The 13,027-nt window shown below is 35.3% G+C and overlaps 1 protein-coding gene across 5 annotated transcripts in view; it reads left to right on the top strand.

Moving 5' to 3' along the window:
- PHKB (phosphorylase kinase regulatory subunit beta) overlaps window positions 1-13,027 on the top strand; it is a 67,328-nt gene that overhangs the window by 33,399 nt on the left and 20,902 nt on the right. For all 5 annotated transcript variants that reach the window (XM_065733223.1, XM_065733222.1, XM_065733224.1 and 2 more), the window contains 6 exons: window positions 641-698; window positions 2,970-3,047; window positions 4,942-5,100; window positions 7,037-7,131; window positions 12,259-12,314; window positions 12,496-12,589. In XM_065733223.1, coding sequence (XP_065589295.1) covers window positions 641-698; window positions 2,970-3,047; window positions 4,942-5,100; window positions 7,037-7,131; window positions 12,259-12,314; window positions 12,496-12,589 — 540 coding nt within the window. The remainder of the gene's footprint in view (window positions 1-640; window positions 699-2,969; window positions 3,048-4,941; window positions 5,101-7,036; window positions 7,132-12,258; window positions 12,315-12,495; window positions 12,590-13,027) is intronic.

Genomic DNA, 13,027 nt, shown 5'->3' on the forward strand with positions numbered 1-13,027 from the left:
AAAGAAGAAACTAGCAACAAATTTAGGTTTTCTAAAATTTATGGCCATGCTTAAATAAAAAAACAACAAAACAGCCAAACAGACATCCCTTTTAGTATTTTCAATCTGAGATTCTGAATTGCTTCAAATGAAGGAGATGCATTTTGTAATTCGGCACATGTGATTTTGAGAGTCTGCCAAGTCAGCAAGTTAGTTGTTGATTTGTTTTGTAATGAATGCACTTCCATTTACATTTAGCGAACAGATGATTTCACAAACAAATAAGGAAGTTATTTATCATTTTATTTAATTTCACAGCTGACTACAGTCTGAGTGTATAGAAAACAATTTTGATTTTGACCTCAATGTTTATCGGTAAAAAGTCTATCTAAATTAGAATTTACTTTTTTTACTCACCAATAGTTTCTCGATAGTAAAACAAAAAATATTTATATATTCTACTTGAGAATTGGCCACAGCATATGTAAAAGTATACTTAAAGTGCATATATAATTTAAAGACTGTAAGCTAAATAAAAGCTTGTGTCCTAAAATGTTTTGACATTCATCTTTTGTTGCTTTGGAATGGTTGTGTGAGAGGTGGAAATACATTTCATTAAATCAAAATGCTGAACTATATGAATAATTTTTCTTCTTTTTAGCTTTTTGATGGCATTGAATGTGAATTCCCTCTGTTTTTTATTTTCATGATAATTGATGGTAAGTATGGCTTTATTTTCCTATTTTATAGAGGCATTGTAGAGATAAGCCCTGGGACAGAAGATATAAAATCATATTTTTGCCCTGCATGAACAAGTTGTGACAAGCGACAATAAATATCTCACTGAGAATTTTAACCCTTATGGGTTAAAGAACACGAGCAGCAAAAAGAATACTCAAAAAAACCAAACCCCTAAAACCAAAACATTACAAACCTAAAAATGAAACATAGAAGGAATATCTGAGTAGCGCAGATTACAGCCACCATAAAGATTTATTTGTTATCAGCTTTGTAAGTAGTTGAAAATCTGGTTAGACTTCTTAGCATCTGCCTATTTTCTTTGGTTTGTGAAATAGTTTTCATACAAAGATGATGAGAGGTTTCATGCTGGACTTCTGTGTGCTTACCCATTGCTTCAGATGTTTTGTTTAACACATAGTAAGGTTCCACTATTGATTTTTTTCTGATGGAATATGTCACATTTTTCAAAAGAAATGAAGCTCAAAACCCAGGAGAGAGGCATTGATGCTTTGTGCTGCCCATTTCTAGTTTTAGGAACAACAAAAATGTAGTTATCTGTAATTGAAGTTAGCAGAAGCATTTTATCCTAAATTTCTTGTTTCGTAAAGAAAAACTACAAAATACTTGCCTTGTTAATTGTTTCTTTAATATAGTTTTTATCCTTTTACCAAAATTTCATCAAAAACAACAGATCTGTTAGTGGAGTTTTTGCATGTACATCCAATTCAGAAGCTTCATTAACATAAAAGTTGAAGTGTATGCAGAGAGACTTAAACTGCTGAAATAACTGAACTCTTTATTATAAAGTGTTCTGGTGTGTTTGTTTTCAGTGACTGAGTTAATTGGTGATGTTTTTGTTTTTGTTGTTTTTTTAAGTCTTGTTTTTACCTTTCTAAATTCACACTACTAAGAATACAAAAAGACTACTTTAGTACTAGATTTCCCTTTGGTATTTCTCTTAAAAGCAGATGATTTAGGATTCTGTAAGTAGTAGATATGCATCCACAGCTGTGGGGAAGGGTTGAACTAAATAAATCAGTCTGATTGTTTTTTGGCTAATACATACTTTTCTTTTCTTTTCTGAAAGAGTGGTCAGGCACTGGAATGGCCTGCCTAGGGAGGTGGTTGAGGCACCATCCCTAGCGCTGTTCAAGAAGCGTTTAGATGAGGTGCTAAAGGACTTAATTTAGTAGTTGGGTAGAGATAGTGATAGGAGGATGGTTGGACTAGATGATCTTATAGGTCCTTTCCAACCTTATGAACTTATGAACTTATGAACTTATACTTGAATAGCAGTTATGAAAACTTTTTCATGTTTCTATTTGAATCTGGAGGATTATGGTTATTTTCTAGGATGTACACAGGAGTGAAAGATCTCCATGAAAATATTTCACTTGTTTCCCTTTAAATGTTTCAAGGTGTTTCTGTTTGATAAAAAGACTGGTATGATTTGTCAAGTTTTATAAGGAAAACCTTTGAACTGAAATGTGTATGCTGTTTTTGATATATCTTTTCATGTAAGGACTTGGGGTGAACTGAACGCTCATTGTCATAATATTCTTTAGACTAATTTTGAGGTAATTAAGTTCTACTAGAAAAATATTTTAGATGCTACTACTCCCAAAGTTACCATTTTCTCCCCCAACACATCATCATAGAGTTAACCATTCTATTTAACATTTCAATGTGTGCCAGCTGTTATGATCCTCTATCATGTGAAGATACAATATCTATATAGCTTATCGATGTAAAGATTCCATCTAAAAATCTTCTGAGGGGGGCTTTTCAATTTACTTCTTCAAATCTCTTTTGTGAGTTTTAAGCAATACATTTTTAGATAAGCTGGAAGCTCTGATTATTTAGAACCAGCCTGGCACTCAAGCTCTGCTTAATTTTTCTGGAGTAATTAAGGAAGTTACTTAGAGCTTGTGTCCACGATCTAGTTCCTTTTATGTCCTCTGAAAGTTCACAGCTCTTCTGTGTGGTGTAACTTCACACTCATTTTGGTTTAAGTTAATAAAACAATGGCTGATTTGTGATCTCTGCATTAATTACCTGGAATAGTAAATATACAGTTAGGGTTTATTCTTCTACTTTTTCATGAACTGTTTATTGTGTTGGCACTGCACCACAGAGAAATAAACACTGTATTTTTCTTCTGTGAACGTTAGGTTCACAAAAGCTATTTCTTCCATGAACTGAGTTACTGTTTTGCTGTTTTAATTTGTTTGTTTGTTTTTGTTTTATAGGAGTTTTTCGGGGAAATCCTGCACAAGTTAAGGAATACCAGGATCTTCTGGATCCTGTGCTTCAGCATACATCTGAAGGTATTATTTGATATTCATTCTTTTAAATCACTGTTTCGTTTTATTTCTAATTTCATCATAAAAATACTGATATTAATGAGTATGAGAGTCAAAGAGAAGTAATAACATTAGTTCCTGATAAAATAGATTATTTTAATATTAGTATTTTGTGATGTAGACATATTGCATCATAAAAGCATTTAAAAATAATTTGATACTGTAAAAATTGTATGGAAGGAGATGTAAGAATCACACTGTACCAAGTCATTCCTTCACCATTTCCCTATGTTTGATTTTTATTTTTTTAATGAAGCTCAACTTAACTTTGCATAATACCTCTAACTAGTGACAGTCACATATTTTCAGTGTTCCACCTGGGTACAATTGGGAATTACTTGAATAATTTGTTGACACAACTTTCCAAAACTTAACAAATAATTTAGTGTATGTACAGGAAATAGTTTCTAGCTTACAGTAGTGAAGTTAGCAGTGTTTTAAAATTAAAGTTTTCTCTTAAATTGTGCATGCCAGAATTTTGATGGATGTGCCATCAAGTTTTTTGATGGCCTACAGGCAAATCTGTCCAAAATTCATTTTCACAAATGAAGAAGGCCACAGTTTGAATTCGGTCAAGCAAAAATGGTCAGAAAGCAAAATAAGTTTGTGTTCTGATAGTCCAGTTTTAAAACTCAGCATCTTTACTCACCTGTTCTTGTTATCTGTTGTACAGTTACACAATAACTGTATCTTAGTTTAGAGTTGGTCTTGAAACATGGAATACTTCCTGAAGTGGTTTCTGTGAGAAAATGTGGTCGTTGCCATATAGTTTAGTGGGCATGGCAGCAGTGGGTTGATGGTTGGACTAGTTGATCTCTGGGGATCCTTTTCAAATTAATAATTCTATGATTCCATATTCAGTACATAGAAAACTTTGACTTTGCTGATGATTGCTTTTTTTCCTCTGATTATTAATTAGTATATGAAGTTCCATGGATTCTAAAGTAGTTTTGTGGTTCCTCTTGTTGAATGCCATCATCAATGCCTCATCTTAAGATGTGTGTACTTTGATGCTTCATTTATTTGAATATTCTACCTCAAGTAACTCTCACTTCTCAGTTTTTCAAGGCATCTTGCCAGTAATTATTGGTCTTAGTATAAGCAAACAGTTAGAAACTGCAGTTTCATTTCATCATCTGTTCTTTATCCAAACAGATTCAAAATTAAAGCAGTGTTATCTTGAAACTTATTTTTGCAATGAACATATTCATTTGCTTTTGTGTTACTTAGAAACAATTACAGACGACTAAATTCTTTATTCTGCCCACCTAAAAAGTTTGAAAGAGAAGTTATTAATCTACAGTGATCATCAATACCTATGACATAATTATAGATAAAAGATATACTAGCTTCAAATGAAATTATTTCATTTCAAAATCAAACTGCTGTTTTAAACTTCACATTGCACACTTGCAAAAAAAATTACACTATTTAATATTTAACCATTTTTATCAAGGTTTTAATTTCAAAAAGTTGTCTTATGCCAAGCTGATTATTAAATGCGAGGAGAAAAACCCAGGTGTTTCACTCTGATGTGGCTTTCACTTCTTTTGGTTATGGCTTCTTCTCCATACTGTGTTTTGGTTTCTGTGAAAAATACTTCTGTGCAATACAGATGGGAATGTGTGTTCTGGGAAGCAATTCTGTGGCAATGTTTGGTGGAAAATGAAGTAATTTACTCTAGCTCTGAGTTTTCTTCACTGTTTTTGAGAGAGGGTGTTGAGTGACAGCAACCTTTTCTGTTCAATCAAATATCTATCAGGTTAACATTTCAGATTTGTTAGGGGAATACAATCAAATAACAATGGAAATGTAATTTAATTTGTTTACTTAATGTATTTATTTTACAACTCCATAGGGTGTCCAGTTGTACCTAAGTATTACTACGTGCCAGCTGATTTTGTTGAACTGGAAAAGAAGAACCCTGGCAGTCAGAAACGATTTCCAAGTAACAGTGGACGCGATGGAAGGTTTTTCTTGTGGGGACAAGCAGTTTACATCATTGCAAAACTCCTGGGTAAGAGGCTGAAGAAATTCTGTAGGGATTTGATTCCTTATAAGTGAAGGAGATTTGTTTGTTTGTTTATTTGTTTATTTTTAAATCTGATTGAACATGCTGGCTTGATTTTTTTGAATAGACTGTGGCATGGGTAGCACATGTGTCATCTACTTTGGCATATATGTGGTAGGCAAAAATTGCTTTTTGTACTTAGTGTTGAATATTTATGCTGCGTGTCGCATGCTGTGAAGTTCACTGGATTATTTTATGGTATATAAAAAAATCTTTTAAACAAGATACTCTTTTCAATAGTTTCTTTTTCTGACTTTCCCTTTTGTCCTTGCCTCTGTGAGCATGTACACAACCATAGAATCGTAGAATATTCCAAGTCCAATGAGGTTTTCAGCTGTATTAAGCAATTGAAATTCACTCGGTTTAGTGGTTATGTGTTATTTTCCCTTTGCTTTATAATTAAGATTTTTACATTTTTAAAAGGATACAGTGCTTCCTAGATATAAGACATGAGTTTTTAGGGACTTTTTTTTTTGGAGTACAGACCAAATTGCATTCCAGTAAACTTGTATTTCTGACAGTGATGAACATAACAGTATCTTCTGCAAAATAGCAGCTTTGATATTGAATATTAGGTTAAATTTGATACTATTCTATTGTTATCCTGGTCTTCAATAAGAAATGATTTTGACCGTATGTTTAAATTTCTGAGCATTGTAAATCAATGTGACAAACAGTGGAGATGGAACAGAAATTCTGGCAGCAGCCCTTGCCTCTCAGGACTGTGAGGCAGATGCCATCACCTCACCATCATTTGGTTAATGGATTTTATTGCATCATCAGTACTTCAAATAATTTAAGTAACCTTCATACCTTTTGATCAGCATGAGGAGTCTGACTGCACATGTGGTTTTGGGTGATTGTTTTTTTTAAAGTGTGATTTTGTAACTCATGTTAGTATGTTAATCATCTTCACGTGTTCTCCCACAATTTCTCCATTATCTGGATTTTCTTTTTTAAAATGCAACCACCTGCTCATAGGCTGTGACTCTGCAGGAACCGTACAGAGCAGAGGAGCCAGGTCCTTTCCTGGCAGGAGCCAAGCTGCACTCTTTTGGCAGAAGGCTGAGGGAGAGGCTCACAGCATGGAGCTAGTGCTGAGAGTACACTGCTGGCACTGCTCCCGGCAGTGGCAGGTCCTTCCCAGCGCGTTCACTCAGCTGCCCTGCCTGAGTGCCTGCCCCCTGCACTGCAACATCTCTTCAGCTCTCAGGCCTGAGCCAGGGCATAATTTGAGTTTGGAAATTGCTGTCTTAATCAACTATGCAGCAAAGGATTTGGAAATGCTCTCCTTACTGATATGCTTACTTCTATTGTAGTCCTTAATTGTCTTGGAAGAGAAAGCTTAAAATAATGGAAGTTTAGGGCTGGTGTTGTTTGTGTTGCTTCTTGGTTTGTTTTTCTACTTGGGATGTAGTACTGAGAGAGATCTGATGTTTCGTGTCCCTTTCAGGACTCTGGGTTTCTGATTGCCTTTGGATAGATTGGCCGTCTGTTTTACTGACAAAACGAAATGCATTTTTGTTGGTAACTGCGGGACCTCAAGTTCTAGAATAGTTCCATAGTTGTGGCTTGAGAGCTTTTCTGTGGCCTGTTGTGTGTGTGGAGCCTGGTGTCTGCCTGTAATCTTCTCAGTCATTGACACGAAAAAGCAAAGCATTGTTTTAGATACCGCAGTATAATAACGAGCTGTAGCAAGAATGATGCTTGAGTCATTAGATTTAAAATTAATATAATTTTGTAATTTTTCCTTCTGATGTTTATATTGTTGATCTAAAACAAGAATTATAGCAGCAGAAAAAAAACCTATGTAAAATGTTTGTGTACCTCTTCGACAGAAGCAGCAATACTCAAATTATTCTGTGTTCTTATTAACTTTCAGCTGACAAATTAGTGAGTCCTAAGGATATTGACCCTATTGGACGTTATGTGCCTCCACAGGAGCAGAGGAACGTTAGTATGAGATTTTCCAATCAGGTAAGCAGAGAGCTTAGCATGACAATATTTTTGCTGAAAACCAGTTGTCATTAAGTGATACAAGCAAAATGATGCAATAAATACACATTTAAGTAGCTACTAATAGGCGTGTTTCTTTTGGGTTGTGAGGCATGCCAGGAAGGGAAGATGGAACCAGCTGTTTCTATTCATTCCAATTAATTTACATTTCTCAGTGTCACCACTTCAGGCTTCTCTGTTCACCATTTAGTCTGCCTTAACTCCAGACAGAAAGGAAAGATTAGGTGCCACGTTCTAGTATTGTTTCAGTACGGCCTTTTGAATACTGGCAGTGGCAATATGAACCACTGCTAAGATTTTGCAGTTTTTGCAGTCACTGCAAAAAAATAAAAATAAAAAAAGAAACCAGCGTTTTGACCAGCTGTTAATATGTTGGAAACATTTTATCTTTACGTGAATTAGTGTTTTCATTTTCAGGACTTTTGTGCTTAGCTTTGTATACTTCAATCACACTCAGCTTTACTGAATGCTTAATGGTAAAGTTCATCATCAGTGTGCTGAAAGAATGTTTCTGCCTGCTTTAGTTGGGCAGAATTAGGGCCAAACACAGGCAGCTCCTTCATTTGCTTTTCTGAATATGCTTCAGAAAACACTAAGCTAACAATGCTCTATTTAATATTCCCATGCTATCTTGATGGAATCAGTAACACACAGTGAAGAATTCTGGATACTGCTCAGACAGCACAACTTATCTGTGGAGCACAATAAACACAAAGTACTGATGTGGGGATTTGAACAGAGAATTCTTGTTCTTAAGGATTTAACAGGGTTTTACTGTGCTGAAGAGGCCATACCATAAGATACCATTTGCTGCATACAAACTTAGCTTTGATGGCCCTTTGTGTGGAATAACAGGCATACAGAAACGTGGTTTGTTTGAAGGACCATGGTGATGTTTGGAAAGGAGAATTAATACCTCAGCCATCAGTATAATTGCAGCTGTGAACACATCACTCAGATTTCAGTATGTGATAAAAAGAGGACAGTCTTGTTTGTTGTCACTAATACTCAAATACCCAGTCTATAGTTACAAGGAAGTGTTTTCTCTCTTATGATTAATGCCCCCCAAGAATTAGTTATCTGATTTTAGGGAGAGGTCTTGGTATGTTCCATCTTAGGGAAATAACAGGGTGGTGCAGCAGCAAGATTCTTTGACTAGTTCTAGACTTCATTCCAAAACACTGACTGATGGCAATCAGGTTTTCATTTCCACACGTAATGTAGCTTGTAGTGTTTAATGTCATGATAAATCTCTTACAGGTTTTTGAAACAAACAAACAAAAAAAAAAACACCCCAAAAGCATATTCAAGCATGCTTCACTTACTTTCTTGAAATCAGATAATGAAGGGCATTCTCTTTCATGGGGGATTTCTCTTAAAATCTGCATTTGATTATCAGAAAAACGTTTTTAGTTATCTCCATATCCAGAAGCATTTATAATCATTTCAGTTGGGTTCTTCCATGGATAATTAATGCATGTGAGGGTCCGCACAGTAACAGTAACAAATGAGGATTTGTTTTTGAGTTGGGGGGTGAGGACTTTCTGGTTTTGTTTTTGTTTTACTGCAACATATGGAAGCTGATTTATTACTGCCTTTTTTGTATTTGACAAAAGATCATAATGCTGATAAATTGTCAAAGTAAAACTGATTCTTCTAGGTTAACTTGAAATACACATGTAGATTTGCCATTAATTAGTGAAATTATTGTCCTCTGTGCAGTGACTATAATCTTGTAACTTATTGCATGGTAGTCTTAATGATTTGTGAAGGCTTTGCTGATGACACTGGAATCGCATGCTTATTTTTTCTGTTTTCAGAGAACTAGGTAATGTGTAAAAAGGAAATGAAATGGCAAATAGTTTATGTAGCTGGAAAATACTAAGATGTCCCAGTCTACATACTATGTTCAGGATTACAGCATGTCTGCTTTTGATGGGTTTAAGAGCTGTATTGATGTTTGATGATCCATTTTGTAATGTTTATAAGCACATTCTAGCCTTTCACTTGTATTGGTACAGTTGCCTGCAATAATTAACGCGGTTATGATGTTGTCAGGTATATCTTCAATTCCAAAATAACGCCTATGTCTGTTTATATTTCACTAATTATATTTCACTAATAAGGGTCTGGTGTGTTAGTAGCATTGACCACAAACCACTAGGCAGCATTTAGAGACTTTCTGAAGCAGATGCGTTTTGTTTCAGTTGTAGTTTATCAGCAGCAAGCTGGATTATTTGGCTTAAGTACAATTTCTTATGTTGCATTGTATTTCCATGTTCCTCATCTCTCTCCATATGCACAGAAAGCCCAATAGGTACCATTTTAACCAGCACTGTAGGATCTGAATACTGTGCCACTTTTAGACGTGTTCAAAATGAATGGATTTTTTTCAGAATTCTGAGATTTCCTGGGACTATGTGCAAAAGGCATATAGGGATAGCATCTGTCCAGTGAGAGTGCAGCAGGAGGCTGATGCTGAGCTGCCTTCTCTTCTGGCGCCAGGAACGGAGTCAGGGGTCTCTCCCTTCAACCCACATCTGACAGTTTTTAACCTTGTTACAGACTGTGACTTTTTTGGAGAGGAAGAAAACTAAATGTCATTTATTTTTGTCTTCTGTAGATACCAGGGTTTATTTATCACTTGCACAGCGTGCGGAATATAGCTGAAGCCGATCCTGCTCTGCACTACCCAATGAGAAAATGCGAGGCAGAAGGGTGAACCCAGGGCAGAGGGTTCTGTGGCAGTGTTTTGGGGACAGTGATTGATGTTCTGTGAACAGCAGCTTAGCTGGGTTAGTAGACAAACATGAAACAGAACACATGAATATGGAACTTTGAACAGGGATAAGATTTATGTAGTGGACTACTCAGGATTCTGCTTTTCCACATTTTTTTTAATAGAATATTTAGTGAATGCTATGTATCATTATTGAAAACAGGTGATGCTTTCATGAGTAGTTTGTTAGTTTGTGTGCATTTCTAGACCACAAACTACTTGTGATCCTTCAGGTCTCTGCATGTTATATGACAATGAAAGTAACTTTTCATTTAACGTTACACAACTTTTGTAGTTTTACAGCAGTTTCTGATTTTTCAAAGTCTACACAGCCATGACTTCCCAAATAAAGATGATAGAAGCAGCATGTCTTCTAGAAAACAACTGCAGTAGGTGCTGATAGATGATTTTGAGTTCATCAGTCCATGAAACCCAACACACAGTCAGTGGATTTGAATGAGATATTATGGAATCAGGCATCATAAATTTGAACTTAGCTTTGAGGCTTACTATCTAGGCTTTTACTTCAAGACACGTTCATATAAATCTCAGGTTTTGGCCTGATGAAATTAAAACAAGGAGGAAACAGTAAAAGCACGTGTGTAAGTCTAATTCTGATATGAAATTCACTGTTGCTTAAGTGTTACTCTGTTACAAACCATCTTTGATTAGTCAGTAAAAAATGCTTGCTTTTATTTAAGAATAGCATCTTATAACCAGATTTTGTGATGTGCCAGTTGTGCAGCAGACACATTTGCTTACTTATGGCCCATAGCAGAACCACCACTTACTGGCTGCTATAACTGAGGCATGTCATGGAATACCTCTGTGTATGAGAGGCATTAGCACTGGTGTCAAAGGAAGGCGTGCCCAGAGGGGATCCAGAACGTACAGATGTGCGTTCAGCTGATTACGTAGTCCAATTAAATTTGTCTTTGAGATGCAATGATAACTAAGCTGAACCTGAACATGAATGCTGCTCCCAAGTTATATCTCAGGCTGTTTTGGAGGAGGATGTCTCATTTTGTCATCGAGGCATTGCTGTTTGTTTGAAAAAAATGTATGACACTGATTATGGTGGAGGGACTTCTTTGTGCTTTCTTGCTCTGTGTATGAAAGATGGATAGCATGATCTTGAGGAGGAGCAAGTCACTTGAACTACTGATTTCTGAATCTGGTCTTTGTGCACATCTTTCATCACAAACTTTGTGGCAGAAACACCAGTGTTTTTAGCAGAAACACAGAACTGATGCTATTTTGGGAAAATGTTACAAAACATGTTCTGTAAATCCCTGAGATCTAATGTGTTATGAAGGCTCACAGATGCCTGAACAAGCAAGCATCCACTCTGAACTTTTTGTTCCAAATTGAACATCCATCAATCTACACAGAAACTGGTTTATTTTTATATAATGAATTAGTAGAAGATATAGTTATTTTTTCGTTTGTGTAGTTTCTAAACCTAAGCGGGTTAAAAACAACAGCAGCAACAACAAAAAAAAACACTTCAGCTATGAAAATGTGTGCTCTGGGTTCGTTTGGTTTTTTTCCAGTTATCTGACTCCACTTGAGAGATGAATAGGGAATGTCTTAGACATGTCACATTTTTAGCTAGTGATATGTGTTGCCATTGAATAGTCAGTTGCCCTTTCAAGGTCCAGAGCACTGAGTCTGTGGTTTGCATGACTTACTGATGTAAAATAACATTACTTATTTCAAAAGTGAATTATCTGTTATTAACAATGTGAGGAAATAGTATTAACACATAGTGAATGTACTAATCTTTTATATATTACATTGTGTATATAAATATATATATATTCATCTAATATGTAAAATCTATATATATAATTAGATTAATATAACTTCTACTAGCTTTCTGATCATAGTATTTTGGAGAAAAGGGTTGAAATAAATTCATTATTTTAAAGTGGATATTATCAGTTACCCAAAAAGCTGAGTTTCTTCATTCTTTACTGAAATGTCTACCAATAGATTGTCATATCTTGTGTAAAGAAATTATATTGATTGTGTAATGTCTACATTTTTTGTAAAAAGAAAAGTATTTCTCCTACCTTACCATTTTTGATTTGTATTTTTTAATTAAGCAGTAGAAATGAATACCTAAGCTTGTTTATAATAAATTCTTCAAAGTGCATGGTGAAATTGGTAAGTTTTTTCATTCATTTTATTTACACGGTAGAGAAACACAACACAGACAGTGATGACTATCATGCTCCTGAATTGTTTAAATAGATGGTTTTCTTGTTCACGATAACACTCATAAATACTGTTTCATTATATCCTAGGGTCCTCTGGAAAATGATTTGGTTGTTCACGTGGCCCTGATAGCAGAAAGCCAACGGTGGGTATTTACTTTTATTAAAATGTGTATAGTAAAGAAGTTCTGAATGATGTGCACTTTAGTTTACTAAAGATATTCAAGGAAGTTTGTTGGACTTTGTACTGCTGCTCATGTCTCTACTACCAAGATAACTGCTAAAGCAAAGACTAATTCTTAATTAAATTTGTTGTTTTGTTTGTAGCCTACAAGTATTTCTGAACACGTATGGAATCCAAACTCAGACCCCCCAGCAGGTGGAACCAATTCAGATATGGGCTCAGAAGGAACTTGTCAAGGTAAGGAATCTGCACTGAAAATTATCTACCTGTCTACTTTTTCCAGCAAAACAGATTTATATCAAGCTGTTAGAATTTTATCTCCTTATGTTTGTTATCTACCTTTTTGTGTTAATCTAGTTAATTTGTATTATGTACCAACGCTGGTCAATAAGAGCTTGCAGGGAAGCCCTGAGCCATTTAGAAGAAAAAAGAAAGAATCGAGTATTAATAGCCCGGAGGACTAAGTGAAAACCTGACAAGCAAACAAATGAGCAATAGTGAAAGAAATGCATTTAATGCAGCAGGCATAAACCATCATATAATTTGATAGGGCCTCTAAAAATGGCATTATACATTTTTCTGTAACTGCTTCTCCTACAAGTCCATTCCACTGCATTTGACTCAACACATTCGAAGATCTGTGGACAAAAAGTAATGGGGTGAAGGAGATTTTCA

This window comes from Cyrtonyx montezumae, unplaced genomic scaffold, assembly GCF_038088225.1.
Source record: "Cyrtonyx montezumae isolate F1298 unplaced genomic scaffold, pur_monq_1.0 scaffold_17, whole genome shotgun sequence".
Lineage (NCBI taxonomy): Eukaryota > Metazoa > Chordata > Aves > Galliformes > Odontophoridae > Cyrtonyx > Cyrtonyx montezumae.